This window comes from Leguminivora glycinivorella, chromosome 16 (assembly GCF_023078275.1).
Source record: "Leguminivora glycinivorella isolate SPB_JAAS2020 chromosome 16, LegGlyc_1.1, whole genome shotgun sequence".
Lineage (NCBI taxonomy): Eukaryota > Metazoa > Arthropoda > Insecta > Lepidoptera > Tortricidae > Leguminivora > Leguminivora glycinivorella.
This window is the reverse complement of record NC_062986.1, coordinates 13,465,107-13,484,545: the sequence shown is the minus strand read 5'-3', so window position 1 is coordinate 13,484,545 and position 19,439 is coordinate 13,465,107. Positions and strand designations below refer to the sequence as shown.

At 40.0% G+C, this 19,439-nt stretch overlaps 4 protein-coding genes across 4 annotated transcripts in view; 2 read left to right on the top strand and 2 right to left on the bottom strand.

The window, feature by feature from the left end:
- Positions 1-4,762, top strand: LOC125234925 (BCL-6 corepressor-like protein 1). Its single transcript, XM_048141348.1, has 3 exons — positions 1-663; positions 3,876-4,242; positions 4,287-4,762. Exons 1-3 carry the CDS (start codon positions 30-32, stop codon positions 4,684-4,686), a joined length of 1,401 nt encoding a protein of 466 aa, XP_047997305.1. The 5' UTR covers positions 1-29; the 3' UTR covers positions 4,687-4,762.
- A 1,505-nt stretch (positions 4,763-6,267) lies between these two features.
- LOC125234703 lies at positions 6,268-7,673 on the bottom strand. Its single transcript, XM_048141060.1, has 2 exons — positions 7,567-7,673; positions 6,268-6,838 (listed from the first exon to the last, which is right to left on the bottom strand). Exon 2 carries the CDS (start codon positions 6,829-6,831, stop codon positions 6,415-6,417), a length of 417 nt encoding a protein of 138 aa, XP_047997017.1. The 5' UTR covers positions 6,832-6,838; positions 7,567-7,673; the 3' UTR covers positions 6,268-6,414.
- Positions 7,674-12,428: 4,755 nt separating this feature from the next.
- On the top strand, positions 12,429-12,994 carry LOC125234787 (coiled-coil-helix-coiled-coil-helix domain-containing protein 1). The gene has a single exon (XM_048141182.1). The coding sequence runs from the start codon at positions 12,526-12,528 to the stop codon at positions 12,901-12,903; it is 378 nt and encodes a 125-aa protein (XP_047997139.1). The 5' UTR covers positions 12,429-12,525; the 3' UTR covers positions 12,904-12,994.
- A 2,049-nt stretch (positions 12,995-15,043) lies between these two features.
- The window catches only part of LOC125234386 (inhibitor of Bruton tyrosine kinase), a 28,456-nt gene continuing 24,060 nt past the window's right edge, over positions 15,044-19,439 (bottom strand). The window contains exons 15-16 of the mRNA XM_048140593.1: positions 18,002-19,225; positions 15,044-15,249 (exon numbers count right to left, since the gene is read on the bottom strand). Coding sequence (XP_047996550.1) covers positions 15,118-15,249; positions 18,002-19,225 — 1,356 coding nt within the window. The 3' untranslated portion in view covers positions 15,044-15,117. The remainder of the gene's footprint in view (positions 15,250-18,001; positions 19,226-19,439) is intronic.

Genomic DNA, 19,439 nt, shown 5'->3' with positions numbered 1-19,439 from the left:
CTTAATTTTAATATTTTCCCAGAATCAATATGAAATTCGCCATCGTGTTCGCTGCCGTCGTGGCCGTGGCCTGCGCCGGGCTCCAGAAGCCCCTGGACTCCAACATGGCCGAGCTGGAGGCCATCGTGGCCGCTATCCAGAGCCCCAGCACCGACCCAGCTACCGCCGCCCTCCTCGAGCAGCAGCTGGCTGATCTTCTGGCTGAATACCTCCCTGCGCCTGCACCTGTGATTGTAGAGGAGCCTTCTCCCGTCCATATTGGTCTTCCTATTGTGGATTTCCCGGTTCCTGATGGTGGGATCCTGAGCCCTGTGCCTGAGACTCCCGCTGTCGTGCCGTCTCCTATTGTTGACGCTTCTCCTGCCGCTGAGGGCGCGTCTCCCTTGGTTCAGATTATCCTGAACATCAATCAGGCTAGCTCTGGCGCCGCGCCCGTGGTTCCCGCTCCCGTGGAGACCCCTATCGTGCCCGTTCAAGTGGTGGACGAGGCTGTAAACGAGGAGAGCATCGTGCCGACCCCCGTGATCGTGGTGGACTCTGCGCCGGAGCCCGTTCAGGTGGTGCCCGCGCCGGTGGTGCCCGCACCTATGCCCGAGGTGGAGCCCATCCAGATCGGCAGCCCTATCATCCCCACCCCGGTCGTCAACATCCCCATCGAGCTCAACTAAATGCAACTAGTCAACTACATACTGGATTTGAAGAGGGTTTATTCGCTTTAAAATCTAGCGATTACAGCTAGGTTTAGTGTAGGGTAATGTGCACAACTTTGGATTAGCTCAATTAAAATCAGTGACAGAAATATTTAATATTTATGTTCTTTTCTCATTTTCTTCGGACTTCCTAAGGTATGTTCTAGTATCAAAATGAGTTATCGCTGGAGTTAACTATTCAGTGGTACCTATTCCATGAAAATATTAATACTTAATTCAACACAATGAGAATTTAAGCATTCTTTATTAAAGAACTGTTTTACACCGTTTGGAATGAATTAGGTAGGTACCACTACCACCACAAGAGTCTTAAAAGGAGCTGAGCTGTTGAAATACAGCTACAACGTTTGAAATCATGTAGGTATATATTATATATTTTCATAATATATGATTATTCAGGAACACTTTAAATACATGCAAAGTTAGCTTAAAACATTGGGTCTCCATCAGGTCTATCTGTGAGACAAAGAACGTTTTGATGGCCAAAACGAAGAAACTGTGTCATTAGAAAATACAAATAAATACAGAAAATGATAACATGATAAGTAATACACTACGGAGCATCAGTCGATCACTTGCAGCGATAACCTCCGCCCCGACTATTCCTAGCTAAAGCAACTTGGGTATTGCTTGCGTAAGTCTCATTGATCTTCTGTAGAAATGAATATGAATTACCGGATGTAAGGTACCGGATCTATAGGAAAAATCAATTCAACTAATAAATATAGATGTTACTGTCGTCATAGATCACACAGATGTGACAGATGGCGTGACTGCGGCGAAGAGGCCGAAATTCGTAAGGCCTGAGTGCAGCGGGGCGGGGTATGCATGCCAAACAATTGAAGCTCGCACAAGTGTCAGTCGACGCTGCATAGGATCACAGTATTATGGCACACCTCGGACACTGGCGATCAAATATATGAAAGAGGCGCGTTCCTAGCACACAGTCTAAGCTCGTGTAGGTGAACGCGTACTATGCTTGTATGAGTGAAATATGACAGGTCGACTGTTCGCGTTTTTGACAGGCGGTAACTGTGAGGTAACCGAGAGGGGGTGGGCGACACTTTCAGCGGGGAGCGGGAGTGGCCATACTGTACGATAGTACTCTTTATTATACTGTAATTAAGTACTTCAAGCCCCACCGAACGCTCTGCTCCGTGCGCCCACTCAGGCGTCTTAAGCCATAGAACATTACATTACATAAGTAAGGTAACATGGGGTAAGGTCCTTGCGGGATTAAAGAGAAAGCCGCCCGTACTGGTCCCGTAGCCGAATGGCATTTCTACGACGCGAAACGAAAGCGAAACGCCGCGAAAGGTAGTCTGGCTCTGTCGCGCCAATACGCAAGAGCGATAGAGATAGATATCTACGAGCGTTTCGTTTCGTGAGCGTTTGTGCATTCGGCTACGGACGCTGGCCCGTAGTGCACCGTTTAACTACGTTATACGGAACTTGCCCTTCAAGAAAAACGCTTCAATCTTACCCCATGTCAAATTATACCACAGCTAGGAGATACAGCGCTGGCCATTGCGAATTTCTTCAGGCTAAGCGGGCAAGCACGGTCGCGTTAATGGCATATCGCGTCGCTGCGCCCTTTAGACACGTTCTGTAAGTATGCAAATGCAGCGTCTGGTTGAGGTAACTGGTGACCGAAGAGCTGGCGACTTCCTCGCACAACGTATCAGCATTGCGATACAGCGAGGAAATGTCGCCAGTATCCTTGGTACAATGCCTCAAGGGCCTATTTTAGACATTAGCTAGCTTTTAAGTTTAGTCTTAGTTTCTTATATAATTATGTAAATATGTTCATGTAAATAAAGAGATTTATCATTAAAAAAAAAAAAAAATACGTTAAAAATATTATTATACAGCAACAGAAATAGTACATTACATACATTAGGCCAGTAATGTCTTAGATCAAACAATTAAAAAAAATGTAATCGCTTTGCGGCCGAGCCGTCCTCTCGAGTTGTTGCGGAGGCGAGGTCAAAACATTAGGCCAGTAATGTCTTAGATCTCACCGGCCGATTTCTTTCTTATTTACTGGCCAAAGTGTTTATTTATTTTATTTTTCTTTTTCTGTGACGGAGCCCGGAAGCGGTAACTTTCCGCCGACGTTTTCCGGCCAGAGAACAAAATAATTAGGTCAACCTCGAAATTATCACTCAATAGAGATAGGGACGTCTCACAAGAAGCTTGATATTAATAAAATTACTTAAGTGTGAACGTGTGCGTCGGGGAAGGAAAGGAAATATCAGGAATGAAATGATGTATATGTAAGTTATACGACTGAAAATATTTATGGCTAAAGATAATTTATCTGATTTATGGCAATATGATAAACATACTACGTCATATTCTTATGTTATTAATATTGCAAACATGCACATTATGTTTGTCTTTTCGTACAATGCTTCACGGGTCTGTGCGTGTTTTTCCTTTATTTTGTTTTAGTATTTTTGAGTTTATTTTCATAAGGTTGTGATTTTAATTATTATTCACATGTGAATCGCTTTTGAATCGTTTCATAAAAATGTGTTTTTTCCAATGAATTTCAGAGATTACGTTTATTACCTACATACCTAAGAATTATACGATTGACCGGGATGTAAACCGCGGATTATATTTTCGAGTTTTGTAGAGTCACGTAGAGCTCCCGATATTTCAACGCAGTTACAACTGTTACTAGTCCAAGTAAAGCATGGTATTTATACTAGTTATATATACTACAAATTAATATTAAATAAACGAGATTATTGAGAAGCCGACTAATTAATCCAGAGCTTAATTCTGAGATTATGTACATTCATGAAAATCCAAGATAATAAATACTTTACATAAGAATGCCGTATGTTCCTACGATACCAAAAGCTACTTAAGACGTTTTAGTTCCAGGGTGTGAGGGAACTAATCTACATATATAAGTCTATTTTATGGACGATGTGGGCATATGCTTCTTTGTTGGAGCACGCGACAGGTGAGCTATTGGAGTCAATAACTAGATTTTTCAATTTAATTATTTACGTTACAAGGCGGTGGGTACCTTCAGAAGTAGGTTGACCTTTGTTGGATTCAACAAAACCTAAAAATCCCCATTGATATCCGGAATTTGCGCATCGTTATAGTGTTTCAAATGACATCTTTTAAATTTTCAGAAATAATCAGAAACCATGAAACTCCTTCTGACTGTTGTGGCCCTGGTGGCCTTCGTCCACGGCGCCCCCACCACCCAGACCATGGAGATTGGTGCCAACGGCGTCTCAGGCGGCGTGCTTAACATTCCGCTCGTGGAGATTATCGTCAACATGATCGGAGAGACCGTCGCCCCTGGTACTGCCAACGAGCCCGTTGTTGAAGCTTCCCCAGTCAACGTTGTGGATAACGCACCTACACCTGTGGTCGTTGTGGACAACGCACCCACCCCTGTCGTCGTCGTGGACAACGCACCCACCCCTGTCGTCGTCGTGGACAACGCACCTACACCTGTCGTCGTTGTGGACAACGCACCTACTCCTGTCGTCGTTGTAGAACAGCCCGAGGTCAACCCCAGCGATGTTATCGCTGTCAACCCCGCAGCACCATTGAGGTCAACCCCGTCGACGTTATTGCTGTGAACCCCATGCCTGAGCCTGTCGTGCCTACGCCTGTTGTGCTCCCTGAGCCGGCCCAGCCTGTGGTAGTCCCTGAGCCTGTCGTACTCCCTGAGCCTTCTCCCGCTGAGGTGGTCCCTAGCCCTACTCCCGTGATTGTCGTGCCTGGCCCTACTCCCGTGGAGGTCGCGCCTGCTCCTGCTCAGATCGTGGAGGTCCCCACCCCCGCTGAGGTTGTGGAAGTCCCTGCCCCCGGTGCCGCGGAAGGCGGCAGCCAGATCATCAACGTGATAATGAGCTTCATCTTCGGCGCTAACGGTGCCCTCTCTTCGGTCGAGGTTCCCGCTAACGTCGTCCCCCAGATCAACGGCGTTGCCCGTGTCTAGTGTAAACTGAAGTTTATATGACAACATTTTTAATGAAAAGTATTAGGATAAATTACAATAAAGACTTTTTCTGATCTTTGATGCTTTTAATCACTAATCACATTAACCTAAAGCACAGAATATATAATGCCTACGGCCTAAGAATCATATCATCAGTAGCTAATATCTTAAAACTTCCTTAAGATATTAGGTACTGATACTACTGATATCGAATAAGCTGTTGGTTAGCATACCCGCCTTAGTGTGTTTTCACATATTATTCGATCCGATATCGGATGTAGGACCAATACCTATCCCATATATTTAAGCCGCCATCTTTGATTTTTGCCTTTGAAATCCTTCCTACATCCGAATCGGATCGGATAATGTGAAAACGCACTTAGGATAATTATCAGATAATCTTATAAAAGCAACCATCTGTTTACTCTTAATTTCAATTCTGTAGTAAAAAAAAATGAGTCATGCGCATGGTATGACTATCGTCTGAATAAATAAGTAAGAGGTTCTGGGGCTCAATTCGGCATGGCGAATTTGACGTTTCACGTTGACTCTCAAATGATAGTGGATTGGATCACGGGTTGTCGAATACGTGCAACTGTCATCAGTACTGTCATGTAGCGCACGTATTTCTCATCATATTAGAAGAGTAAAATATCATATAAACTTTTCTGGATTTCGCCTGCTTTCAGAGTTACAGCATTTAAAAAAACCGGCCAAGTGCGAGTCGGACTCGCCCTCCGAGGGTTCCGTACAAACTTTCAATAGTTGAATCATCACAATTATATATTAGTAATATAAAATAACTCAAAGAGTCAATTTCCTACATACTTAACAAAAATTGTATTATTAGACAACAACATCCAAAGAAAAGCAAGACAATTCGACTTCAATGGGTTTACATTACGATATTGTCGTCAGGATGCTCCTGATCATGACCCGACCCCATTATATCAGGAAAACGCGATGTAGGAAATGAGTGTTCAGGGGGGGAGTGTTTTGGCCATTTCATGTCATTTTGGCCATTTTCTATAATTATTGTTTTTAAATTTTAAAAAAAATATACTTCTAATTTGTAGAGGTTCAAGATGTTCATAATTATTCCAGATTTCAAAGCGATAGCATCAGTAATTCTCGAGATATTTAGTAATGTGACAGCAGACAGACAGACAGACAAGACAGATGGACAGAGCGGCACCATAAGGGTTCCTTTGTACCTTTTTCGTACGGAACCCTAAAAATAACAATATTTAGGTAACTTATAATTTACTGTGATTAAGCTTTGTAAATATTGTTTTAATTGTTAATTAGTATGTATCTTCATTAGGATAGATTAGTATTTAAGTTCTAGATCATAAGTTTATCTGCTATGCCCTAAAAGGGTGTCATGTAACGTGTACCCATTATTGTATACTTATGTGAAAGTATGAAATGAATATGAATATGAATTACTTATTATTTCTCAGAAGAAAACGTTATTTTGATGGCGATAATGCTGTTATCGGACATAATCTAATTATCCTCGTTGATAGATGTAAAAAATAAGTGGTAACGAAAAATAAGTGAAAAAAGTAAAAGTAAATATAAGTTAAGAAATAAATTTATTGCACCTCATGTTCAAACATTTTCTAACATACAATTAGTTCAATCTTAATCTTCGTATAAAAATCACCCCTCATGTTAGAACATTTTATAAGCGCAACTTTTCAAATAATTCGGAGTAGTCTGAACTTAGTTGGCGATGTTCAGGATGATCTGGACCAATGGGGAGGCGGCGGCGACGTCAGCGGGGGTAGCGTCGATGATGGGGGAGGGGACGAGAGCGGGGGTCTCAGGGACTGCTACGGGGTAGGGCTTCACAGGCACGGGGGACTCAGGCTTGACGGGCACGGGAATCGGGGCGTAGATTGGGGTCTCCTCAACGATGGCGGGGCCAACGGAGATGGGGGATTCAGGCAGGTGGTCGATGCCTAGTGTCTGGAGGAGCAGCTGCTCCAACGCGGCGGCGGTGGCGGGGTCAGTGCTGGGGCTGTTGATGGCGGCGATGACCTCCTGCAGCTCCTGCGCGTGCGCGGGGAGGACCGACGGCTTCAGGTAGTCGGCGGATGCGACGGCGGCGAGCACGGAGAGGACGATCAGGAATTTCATGATGAAGCTAGAAGAACAGGTCATTGGATGGTTAAGACACTACAATCGACTTTACTTCAGGACACAATATCCTTTTAATACCTAACTAGACCTTAGCCACCATTGGTTCAATCAGTCTGGATATATAGAGACTCACAGAGCATGAGCGTTCCAAAGGACTATCGGATTTTAGAGTAATAATACGACCGGTCTGGCTCAGTCGGTAGTGACCCTGCCTGCTAAGTCGCGGTCCTGGGTTCGAATCCCGGTAAGGGCATTTATTTGTGTGATGAGCACAGATATTTGTTCCTGAGTCATGGATGTTTTCTATGTATATAAGTATGTATTTATCTATTTAAGTATGTATATCGTCGCTTAGCACCCATAGTACAAGCTTTGCTTGTTTGGGTCTAAGTTGATCAGTGTAAGGTGTCCCCAATATTTATTTATTTTAATAATACGGGAATAAGACAAGTCGGTGTCTGTTTTCCGAATACGAGTACGTTCGAAATTTACCCAAAAACGAAGGCCTTTTTAAATCTCACGGGCTAGGTATATCTGAAACTTGCTACATCTGAAAATCATTGCCATATTACTTGGACCCATAGGCGCGAACCTTGTAGGTTTGGGGTGGTATCCGGCCCCCACGGTCCTTTGGAGATAAAGAGACCATAAGTTCAAATTTTAAGTAAAATAGTAAATAAACAAGTAAATAATAATAATAGAGTGGAATACAAATAATACTTTGATACTTACGTTAAAGCCGGTATCAGCAAACTGACTATGTTTTTGTCAATTTTCGTAACGCTTTTATATGATTTTTTATCGTAGACATTTATTGAAGTAATACGACTAAAGCTTTGATAAAAAATTGCTGATCAATATTAGGTACATATTAGTATTACCCACGTAACATAGGACGAACTAACCAACCAATAGATAGCCTGTCATAAAACTATCAGGATGTAGTTGTACCTATTTGTACGAACAAGAAGACTGTATGATTAGGTTCGATTCGAATAGATAGGTATAGAACGCGGGCCAGTCGCTTCCTGTGCAATACTTCGTTAGAATGGTTAACGGCGATAAATAATGAACCTTCGTGAAAGTCAGCTACCATTTCGTTGGTGGGTTCAGAAATGGTCCCATAGCTTTCTCAATTCCTCGGTATGAGAGCTATGCTACGGGATGTACACACATAGTTTTATATTTTACTGTGCCTACCATGATCATGATAATGATAACATTATTTTTATTAGGTAAGTATACATGTAGGTAAGGTACCTACACCTATGTTTTGTTGAACTTAATAGGCGGTCACATCATCATTATAAAAATCGCAAGAGTTCGCTGGAAATGCGCTTTATTCGTATGTTTATACTAAATTAGTGGCAAACAAGCATACGGCTCGCCTGAGGGTAAGTAGTCTCCGTCCATAGGCGAACGCCTACAACTCACGGGGTGTTGATGTAGGTACTGGTTCTGTGCAGATGTTCTTTTCAGTAAGGTATGTGGCTGGGTTATACTGATTTTATTGTAATTTAAATGTCTTTCCTGTACACATGAGAAAAGTAAAGGAAAACAAAAGATGTTCATTGCCGGCCCCTAACGCTCCACACCTTCGTTGTCCTTCAAATATGATAGAATTTTTTTAAATCTGTTTCGTGCCAAAATAAATACATAAGGCATTGACAACTACATAATTATCATTAATCGTCACAAATTGAAATACTGGTAATTAATTTACTTACTAAAAATTAGAAAAACAACGACACTACTTGACGTAAAGCTAATGTAGAAATTACCTAGATAAAATTTCTTCTATCAGGATAAAATATGAAACTTTCCTTCGATTTGATTATTATTTTACAGAACATCATAAATTTAATAAAGGTATTTTATCAAAATTTACTACCCTCCGCAATAAAGATAGATAATTAAATATTTATTTTGATAGATTACGATTAGATTTGTTGGTATTCACATGCCTTCTGAACTGGGTGGCTAGCCGAATGGCACAATCGCTCACGAAACGCTCACGAAACGAAGCGCTAGTAGATATCTATCTCTATCGCGCTTGCGGATTGGCGCGACAGAGCCAGCGGCGTATCGCTTTCGTTTGGCGTCGGAGAAATGCCATTCGGCTACGGGGCCTGTTGTTTTGTTTAGGTCGTCAACAATGTACCTACAGGTAGAGTTATATAGTCATACTCGTATAATGCAAGTTTCTAATGGATCGGCAACGCGCATGTGACGCCCCGTGCGCTGCAGGCCTCCATAGGTTACCGTGACCGCTTCCCATCAGGCGGACCGTAGGTACCTATACCTGTTTGGGCTGTTTTATAAAAAGAACTACTGACTGGTATTAGGTAGTTACTCCTATAGTGGTACTAGAGCACTGAATCGCAGGCCGAGGTGAAGCGAGGTGCCTCTGCCTACTCACAGTTAAGAGTGCGTCAGAAAGCGTACGTGCCTTAGTCAACCGTATCGGCCACGTAGGTTTTTACAATAGTTTGTTAATAAATTTTGCGTATGTTTACTCTTCAGTTAGATATTGGGGGAGGTAATTGTAAATCCTAATAGTCATTACATAATCACTTTTATTAATAACTTGTAAGTTACTTGAAGGTATGGCTAGTTTGTCTCTATGGAACATTATTATGTGGTCTTTGGCATTTGTATACAAACGAGGGTTCTTGCAGACAAATTTACTGGCTTCTAGAATATATAAACTGGTCAAAGTTGAAATTTTAAGGTTTTGAAAGAGAGGTCTACATGTTTCTGTATTTTTACTATTTGTAAGGATTCTGATGTATTTTTTCTGTAGTATGAATATTCGCAATATGTCTGTGCTATTGCCACACAAAATAATTCCATATTGAAGGCAGGTTTAAGTAAATGCATGATATGCACAAATACTATATACTATAATACGTGCAGCTTCTGACGTTTCCCATACAATTGAGCGGCAACAATTTTACTAGCGCCATCTAGCGGTTCGAGTTGATCAAAGTAGTTGTTCAGACTTTTATTTGAGTAAATTAAAATAGAAAATGCTATTACTTGATCTACTTTAACATTTTTAGACGGAATAAAACAAAAAAATAAGAATTTGTAATTTTTTTTAATTTTATGCTGTATGAAACTAAACTATTTTGATCAACTCATGCCGCTAGGAGCGCTAGTGTGCCTGTTGCCAACTTTGGCACCGAGCTGCACGTATTAACTCGTAGAGTTTACATAGTATTTGATATGCAGTAGTGGCTATTTTAAAGTCTGTACTTTTTTTTTCCTATTTGAAACGAGAAAGTTATGTGCTAATTTTGTCAATGTGAGATTTCCAGTTTAAATTTTCGTCAACATTTATTTCAAGGAGACTGCAACTATTCATTTATTGAATAGAATTATTTAAATATGTGTAGGTAGTTTATTTCTATTGGAGGTCTTTGATGAGGTCTGAACTGGATACTGGATAAAGTGGGTATTAATTCACTTAACAATAATATTTAGAATATTATTCATATTTTTATATTAAAGGAAAAAATGGAAAAATTTACGCTTCCGGCGGGACTTGAACCCGCACCATATTTTATTATTATTATTCATATTTTGGTTAACTTCCTCGTTATATTGACTTGAAAATATTATGGAAAAGTCATCAGCATATATAAAAATCATTTGGTTGGAGTTAATTAGTTTAGGCCACGAAGCTTGCTGAGTGGCCTAATAGTACGGTACGATCGAGAGTGAAAAGCTTAATTATATCACTATTGTATACAATACTTTTTCTATGAGTCTTCATCATCAATGGACGAAAAATATCATCATTGATTGAAGTTAAAGTGAAGTGAATGAAGTTAAAATTAATGTTAATAGCGTCGTTCACCGTTGTATCAACATCGAATTACCTGGCAACCAATTGTTTGTAATAACCGTCTCTGATTGGTCGATAACGCGATAGATAAAAAAAACGTGTTTCAGATGCAGAAAAAATTGCCAGGTATCGCAAATTAGTAAAGAACTTGTATGAAGTTCTATTTTTGAAATTATTACAGTTAACTAAAAGTGAACTGTAATGAAATATTATAGTTGATTAAGTGTCAAAGACTATCTAACACTGAAAAGTCAGCACTTATAGTTTAGTCTTTGGTGTCCTAATTGACGGATTCAACCAAGAACACTGTCCAGAAAAATACTTTACATGTCCTTGTCGGTTGTTTCCATATCTACTCTGAAACCTGCATAGGTAGTTCATAGGTAGTCAGATCATTTTATCTCCCGAAAACGGTTAGAAAAGATCCAACTACGATAGGTACGCTACTGAGTATGAATGAGCGATTTACACTTGTCTAGGGCCAGGGCCGGATTAAGAGTAGAGCGAGTGGAGCGGCCGCTCTAGGCGCCAACTGGTAAGGGTGCGCCAAAATCGAGAATGTGGAAAAATCCATACAAAAAAAATACATTGCGTGGGCGCGCACATATCACAAAATGGCGAGAGGAGTCGGGAATTTAATCCAGCTATTGAAAATCTAGATTTGTAATTTAGATTAAGTAGAAAGTTGCACCACATTGCCAACATATACCAATAATCATAAGGGCGCTGTTGCAAGGGCGCCGTAAAAGGAGGATTCTAGCCCTTGGCGAACCACATTGTTGTGCGGCCCAACGACAAAGTTACGTCGTTATCCAAATGCAAAAATATGAGCCTATTCCATAATCCAAAGCGGAGTTCGTCATAAAGCCAAAGGCGCCAAACGTCTCAGAGAGGCGCAATTTTGTAAGTCACAGGAGATGATGAGCGAACTTCAAAGGACTAAGATCCCGAAGGGCACTTAGAATAGTGGCAAAATACCGAAATGGGCATCCCGACGGTGAAGATCGAGTTCGCAGTTAATATCTTAATTATAACTCTTAGTATTATAAAAATAATAGTGATGGCGAAATATAAGGCCTAAAAGTAAGGGACATAGGCGCCCTGCGAAGCCAAAATATGCCAAAGACCGCAGCTCTGCGGTTGATCAAAGCTTGGAAGCTCGCTGCTTAATAAATTGTGTCAATAGGAAAAAAATCGCGCTCGCTTCGCTCGCGCTTACTATTTATATCAATTCTCTTTTAGAACGTTACTTAGGAAAAATTCCGCGCTCGCAGCGCTCGCGTTTTCATTTAAAATATACTTTCCTGACTTGGCCACTATAGTACTCCATTTTGTTTGTTATTTTATGTACATGATATCCACGTTCAGTCCCACGTACCTAACTATACTAGGGTGCGACTGAGAAAGTTCAACCCTTGTCCCTTTCGTACTCTGTAATGATGAAATCCATAAATCTTCAAATTACGGCATTATCATGAAAAAAATTTCGCGCTCGCTGCGCTCGCGACTTTTTTTATCTACGTCGTAAAACTTCTTCCCAAGGGCGCCGAAACTCAAACTCGCTCTACCCTGATTGAGTGCACGGGCCGGCGCTGTCTAGGGCCTAGGCTTGGCCTAGGCACCCCAAAAGTGCCGAACGTTAATCGATTGAAGTAAAGGAAATAATCGTTTCACTATTCCTGAACGAAACAATCGCAGTATAAACGTCAATGTCAAATTGACAATTGTGATTGTGACATAAGAGCATAAGACATAACCTCGGTTCCCTATTTGTAGTATTTTCTTTCACTGCAAATAATCATTCGTATTTTATATTTATCATTAAATAAAATAGCCTCAAAATGCGGCTGAGTTCCGTTCTTTTTACCGCGCCCACCGGCAAGAGTGCCAGGAGGTATCAAAGAGAACCAGTCCCATTCCAAATGCTTCTGCCATTAGAACTGAAGAAAACCGTATCAGGCAAGAGCGACAAGTTAAAAGAAGCTGCCTGTATGCAAGAACTGGCTGTTATGTTCGCGTGCTTTAAGAAAAATGAGTTCGACCAGCAACAGTGCTTGAAGGAAATCACAGAGTTCCAGGGATGTTATAAAGATTACAATCAGAGAATGTCCAGCCAAAGAGAACACGGCAAGAAAGGTATTTTGGTACCAGGGGAAACTAAATTGACGCATAGACAAATGAACCAGTTGCTGAAAGCCTTTCCTCCTAAGAAGAATTAGTGTTAATAACTTATTTTTGTGATTTCTGACGGACACTCAAGATATATAAGTACTAGTTTGTTAATGTGAATATAGATTTATTTGAAACTTGCTTCTGTTTTAGCTTTACTTGCCCCTCCAATGTCAATTCAAGTGTAAGCCACGGGTGCACTAAGTACAAAAAGAAACAACATGCAACTTGTTTATGATTATATTTTGCTTATAATTTGACATGTCTTAAGTCACAAACAACTAGCTTTTGACCTTGCTTCGCTCGCGTTAAATTCGAAAATTGCGGAATCCTCCATAGGAACTTCCACCACCTATTTCAGGGAAGTGAGGAGTTAGAAAGAGACAAAAAGTAGGCTATGTCACTCTCCATCCCTTCAACTATCTCCACAAAAAATCTCATTAACCCTTCGCATGAATTTTTCTTTTACTCGTTAAAAGAAAAATTCATGCATTTAAGGGTATTAATATATTTGATAGACAAGACAATGGTTTTCTGACTCTGGAAAAAGAAATATTTAATACCGATTTTAATACTAAATCAGGCAGGATGACATTGTGGCTACTGCAGGCAAGGAATGGCAAAGCATGGCAAAAGATAAAATAAAATGGAAATGGCTGGAGGAGGCTTTTACCCAGAAGGGGTCTACAGAATACAATCTATAATTAAAAACTAAATTAAAAGAAAAGAAAAATCTTTCTGTAGAATAATAAAGCTTAAATAAATAAAAAAATAAAAAATTAATACTAAATCAGTGTTAGAAGTTAAATAGGCCAAAACTTATTTATATAAATACTAGCTTATGCCCGCGGCTTCGCTAGCGTTAGAAAGAGACAAAAAGTAGCCTATGTCACTCTCCATCCCTTCAACTATCTCCACTTACAAAATCACGTCAATTCGTTGCTCCGTTATGCTGTGAAAGACGGACAAACAAACAGACACACACACTTTCCCATTTATAATATTAGTATGGATATAATTATTGGTAAGTTTTATTTGTAAAGTTTGACTACTATTAGAAAGGTACACTATTTGTGAAACCCCCATCATAAAATGTTTAAACATAAACTAATTACTAACTCCGAAAAAATCTGCCTAAATCACATACTAAAAAATCGCCATCATCCTGTTTTTTCACACTTTTCCGCCATTTCATCTTTATCCTTAAATAATAAATACTAAATCATAATATTATAACAGTGTAACAGGTCAATCGTTTTACGTACCTAGGGAGCGTGGTCGATCCTTCAGGGGGAGCGGAGAGTGATGTTGAGACGCGCATCAATAAAGCGAGAGCAGCGTATGCCCAGCTGAAGCCTCTTTGGATGTCCACCGTAATAACTCGGGGTACTAAAATTAGAATGTTCAACTCTAACGTCAAGTCGGTCCTTTTGTACAGTTGCGAAACATGGCTTGTGAGAAAGGACATCACCAATCGGTTGCAGGTGTTTATTAACAAGTGTCTCCGGCGCATCTTGGGTATTTACTGGCCGACAACTATTTCAAACGCTAGATTGTGGCAGATGACGGGACAAAAACCCGCAGGCCAGGAAATACGCGCACGGAAGTGGCGATGGATAGGGCACGTGCTACGCAGAGCAGACAACCACCTGTCCAAGCAGGGTCTCTGCTGGCAATCACCTGGCAGTAGACGGTCGGGGCGGCCTTGTACCACGTGGAGGCGGTCGGTGGAGAAGGAGGCTGGCGCAAGTGGACTAGGCTAGGATTTGGAAGCAGTCGCCCAGGATTGTGAAAAGTGGAAGATTCTTCTAAGAGCCCTATGTCCCTAGTGAGGGATAACAGGAACACATCATCATCAATATTATTTGATTTATTTAATTATTTATTAAATAATAATAAATACTGAATAATAATTAAGCTATAAATGTGATTTTGGATAGCTACATATTGAGCCACAGGCCATCAAATATATGATGCATATATACATCACCATGCATTTAAGGGTTAATTCGTGGCTCCGTTTAGCCGTGAAAAACAGACGAATAAACAGACACACACACTTTCCCATTTATAATAATTAGTATGGATATAAGGAAAATAGCTAACTCTTTCCCAAACCCATACTATACAATAGGAATTAGATTGCATATTCTTGCATCATTTAAAAGGTGAGGAATAAAACCAAACATAATCATTGTCAATCCATTATTATTAAATTAAAATATTGTACAGTCACACAGTAAAAAGGTACAAAATAGCACGCTTCACTTAGGGGCAGTGTGTATCCACTGCGGCGAGGACACTTGCAGCTCAATCCGCCGCACAGTGATGAGTTCATCATCCAGTTCGTGGATGTTGTAGAACCTTTCTAGTTCTTCTATTGCTTTGTCTTCCAACTGGAAATTAAAAAAATAATAATCAGTAATCCTAAAATTGGCTATTGTCAATGTGTGTGACAGAGTGGCGATTGTCATATCTACACATTTAGCTGAGCGTGTCTAATATTAATGCTACCAGCGGCCGTTGGAAATAATTTGACACCTGGGTTTGCAGTTCAATTTTGAGAGAAATGCTATTAATTCAAAGATTATAGACATGAAAAATACTAACATTTGACACTTGCTGAACATATCTGTGAGCCTAAATAGCACATGATTGCCGCGAGATAGACCACACGTCTTGTTCTAACTAATGACATGACAATGTGTTGTGTAATGACCAGGGCCCGTAACTTTCATGCCGATGACATAAATTTTACGTCACGCTGCATATACGATGATTCAAAAGTTTTATTTAATAATTAATCATTATTCATCAATCATTTTAATCATGACGTCAAATCTTCAAGAAAAGAGCGTACACCCATCTTAAAGGCCGGCAACGTACCTCCAACACCTCTGGTGTTTCGGGTGTCCATGGGCAGGTGATCGCTTACCATCAGGCGACCTGTCTGCTCGTTTGCCTCCTATCCCATAAAAAAAAAACTAATATATTCATACGTGAAATTTTAATACGTGAAAAGTAAATGAAATTTTTTTGTTTATTTTTCAATAGTTTTGTTACCATATTTCAATAATTTATAAAAACAAAACAAATTCCTTCCTTTCCGTTTCACGTATCAAGTAGGTATTAATTGTTCCACGTATGAATAGCTTACTTTTGAAGTCATTTTTATATAATTAAATTGATTAATGAATAATGATTAATTATTACAATAAAACTATTTGAATCACCTATATGCAGCGTGACGTCAAATTGATGTCATCGGCATGAAAGTTACGGGCCCTGGTTATGACATAAGGACGGGTAGTCTATCCCGCGGCGACATACTTCCGCGGCAATCATGTGCTAACCCTGCTGTAACCTCAGTCCATCGCACTGACATAGCACAGAAACATATTCAATTGTTTGGTAACTGCTCAATTTTATGTCATTGAGTTTCCACTTTACGACACAATCACCGCCAACGCGTATAAAGTGTAATGATTAGATATTTAAATCAGAAATGGATGTTCGTTAATTACTACAATTACTTTTGTGGCTTTTAAATATTCGCGTTAATAATGTGAGTACTTTTCAAGGCATACCACGGTTTAACTGTCGTATACAGGGTGCCCGGTAATTAATGGACAACCTTTTAACCACCAAGAGGGCACCTTATACTGGTCCAGAAAATCGACTTTAAGGTTTAGTAAAAGTCGCCTGGTTTTCGAGATTTTCACACTTTTTAAAAATTTTAATACTAAAATTTTAAAAAGTGTGAAAATAACCAGTGGACCAATATAAGGTGCCCTCTTGGTGGTTAAAAGGTTGTCCATTAATTACCGGGCACCCGGTATAACAGAATTTCAACCTTAGGTTTCTGATTTAGGGTTCAAATTTAACTTTTCGAGAAAACTGACTCCTTTTGAAATTAATCGTTACTATCGTGAAGTTCCTTTACACTTCGAAGAGGAAATTTGTAACTCATGCCGATTTAAAACACACCCTTAGGTCACAGTATAACGACGACACAGTAGTTAATCTGTGTCGTCCTTATACTGTAACAATTGTATTAGGTTTATATTTGGCCTTCGGAAATACGACCACGTATCAGCTTATCGTAAGCGACTTAATTGGTTAACCATCCGAGAGCGTAGATCATTAAGATTGTTAACTTCCCTTTACTCTGTCCTTTTTGAACTGAATACACCGGAATATCTCAAGTCCAAGTTCAAGTTCGTTTCTGCTCGCCCCGGGTGTGTTCTCCGTACCTCCCGTAGCCTCAAGCTTTCCATTCCGCCTCATCGCACCGGTTTCATGAGTTTCATGACCAACTCTTTTACAGTCCAGGCAATACGCCTGTGGAACGGCCTTCCACTAAATATTAGGAAAGCTCCAATTAAATTTATTTTTAAACGCATGGTTCGTAAGCACTTATCTATCTAGTGATTAACGTTTCATAGTAGGTACATGTAGGTATTATGTATATAAGTAGCTGTTTATGTAAGTATATCTTATAAAGTATATGTGTAAGTTCATCCCTCATTATAGTATTTAATGATAATAGTTTTAATTTGTAAATAGTAGAATAGAAAGTGATTTCTGATTATTGTTTTCTGTCACGATGCCTGCACGTATCAAATGTTTCTTTTTGACCCAGTGGTTGACTGGTAGAGAATGCCTTAAGGCATTATGTCCACCATTTGTACTTATTTTTTTATGTGAAATAAAGAATAAATAAATAAATTAAATTAAATTAATCTCCGGCAGCGGCGACGCGAAAGATTACTATAAATGTTACTCGACAACGTCCAAAGTAAGATGTAATTATTTAATTCTATTAACTATCAGTATTAGTATAATAATACATTATATCAGTCAGAAAAAACATAAAATATCATTATGCGTATTATTTTTATCCACGTTTATCCAAATCCGCTTGCATGTGTTGCGTACGTACACGACGCGCTTGTGTGCAACCGCGCAGCGTACGCTTGTTAGAAGAGTTATTAGATCGTGTTTTAATTTATCGCCACTCATTCCGAATCTTTTCCGCATTTGTTTCTATTTGTCACTTCGTCCGCATCTGTGCTTACCTTGACAGTACCAGTACTACTGACTACTGCTGTAACATCTATATTAAGCGCTAATTAAAGAGCGACTCACCTGAGTTAAAAGCAACGGTTTCGTCATAATCCTCGACGAGTCATCCTTCATCTTCTTCTGATCCGACAGGATCTGGTTGAACTCCATCGCCTTCCTCTGCTTAGGGCTGCTGCTGGCCGCCGGCGCCTCCACTATCTTCCACGGGTTCTTAGGCTTATCTGGAGGACTTTCTACAACTTTACCATTCAAGAACTCCGACAGATTCTGAGGAGAATAGTTATTCCCTTCCATGGCCAACTTTTTCCTTTGCTTTTGAGATAGTTTAGGACCTATATGGTTGATCACGAGATTCCCTGGCGAACCCCAAGCCATCTCAGCTATAGGGGACTCTTTCGGTGATACTGACATACGCGATGACGTAGGCTCTGGAGTATTAATGGCACTTGATGAACTATTTTTAGTGAGTTTAGTGAACGATTCCACTGGAGTTTCGTTAAGAATGTCTTTAGCGCTGTTTAGAGCCTTAAGTCTCGCCTGGACGACTTTCTGTTGCTTCTGCTGCGATGATGGCACTTCTATCCATTTATCCTTCTTCCCTTTAGCCGCTTTCTCGGTCTCTAAAGATATATTACTTAACGATAAAGTGACGTCACCAGAAATATCGTTAGATAAGTCTAAGGACGTCACAGAACTGACGGATTCATACCGCATCCTTGTTTTCTCACTCTCAGTGTATTCAATCCGTTTAGATTTCTTCTTCTTAGTTTCGACTACGCTGTCATCTTTTTTAAGATCTTCATCAGTCACTATTAAATCGACAGGGCAGTTTTTAGCAAATTCATTGATAACTTCGTCGTCTGGTGCATTGAAAAATGGTGTGATAACCCTAGAGGACATTATAGGGTTAAATTTGCAATAGTATTTAGAGATGTCTTCGAGTAATTCTTCTTCTAACAACTCAAGATTCTTATTTTCAAGTATACTGCTGATATTTAATGATATGAACTCCATGCAGCATTGTTTTAGCTGAGTAGCGTTGTAAGTGTGTGCGAATTGGCAGAGTTCTGAGCAGTTTCTTAAAGTGATCAGGTTAGAAAGGGCCACTTCGCACATTTCTCTAAGGCGCGTTATGAAGAGTTGGTCCGCGACTATGAGGAGGCTGCATATGAAGTCGATGCTGTCTGAGCTTTCTACTTCGGGGCACGAGTCTGTGTATAGGAAGTCTATGACTGGTAGGAGAATGCCGTGGTTGATTGGCAAGGTCACTTTTGATGATATTTTACTCTGTAACAAAAATAATTGGTATGGTTAAAGTGAATCAAATATGGACGAAATTTTGATAGATATTGAAAAAATAACACTAACAAAAAACCGCTGCTTTCATTGAGTGAATTAAAATAAACCTTTTCAAACATGTGATGGAAGATTACGGAACACCTTGTGTTTCAAGTCCTTTTATTATATGAAATTTCAGCAGCAATATTCATAAAAAGGCCTC

Bases quoted from the DNA above. Each gene is read 5' to 3' on its own strand.
- LOC125234925 (XM_048141348.1), top strand. From the start codon at position 30: ATGAAATTCGCCATCGTGTTCGCTGCCGTCGTGGCCGTGGCCTGCGCC. The intron at 664-3,875 runs ACTAAATGCAAC...AGAAATAATCAG, and splicing joins CAACATCCCCATCGAGCTCA to AAACCATGAAACTCCTTCTG. The intron at 4,243-4,286 runs GCCCGAGGTCAA...TCAACCCCGCAG, and splicing joins CCTGTCGTCGTTGTAGAACA to CACCATTGAGGTCAACCCCG.
- LOC125234703 (XM_048141060.1), bottom strand. From the start codon at position 6,831: ATGAAATTCCTGATCGTCCTCTCCGTGCTCGCCGCCGTCGCATCCGCC.
- LOC125234787 (XM_048141182.1), top strand. From the start codon at position 12,526: ATGCGGCTGAGTTCCGTTCTTTTTACCGCGCCCACCGGCAAGAGTGCC.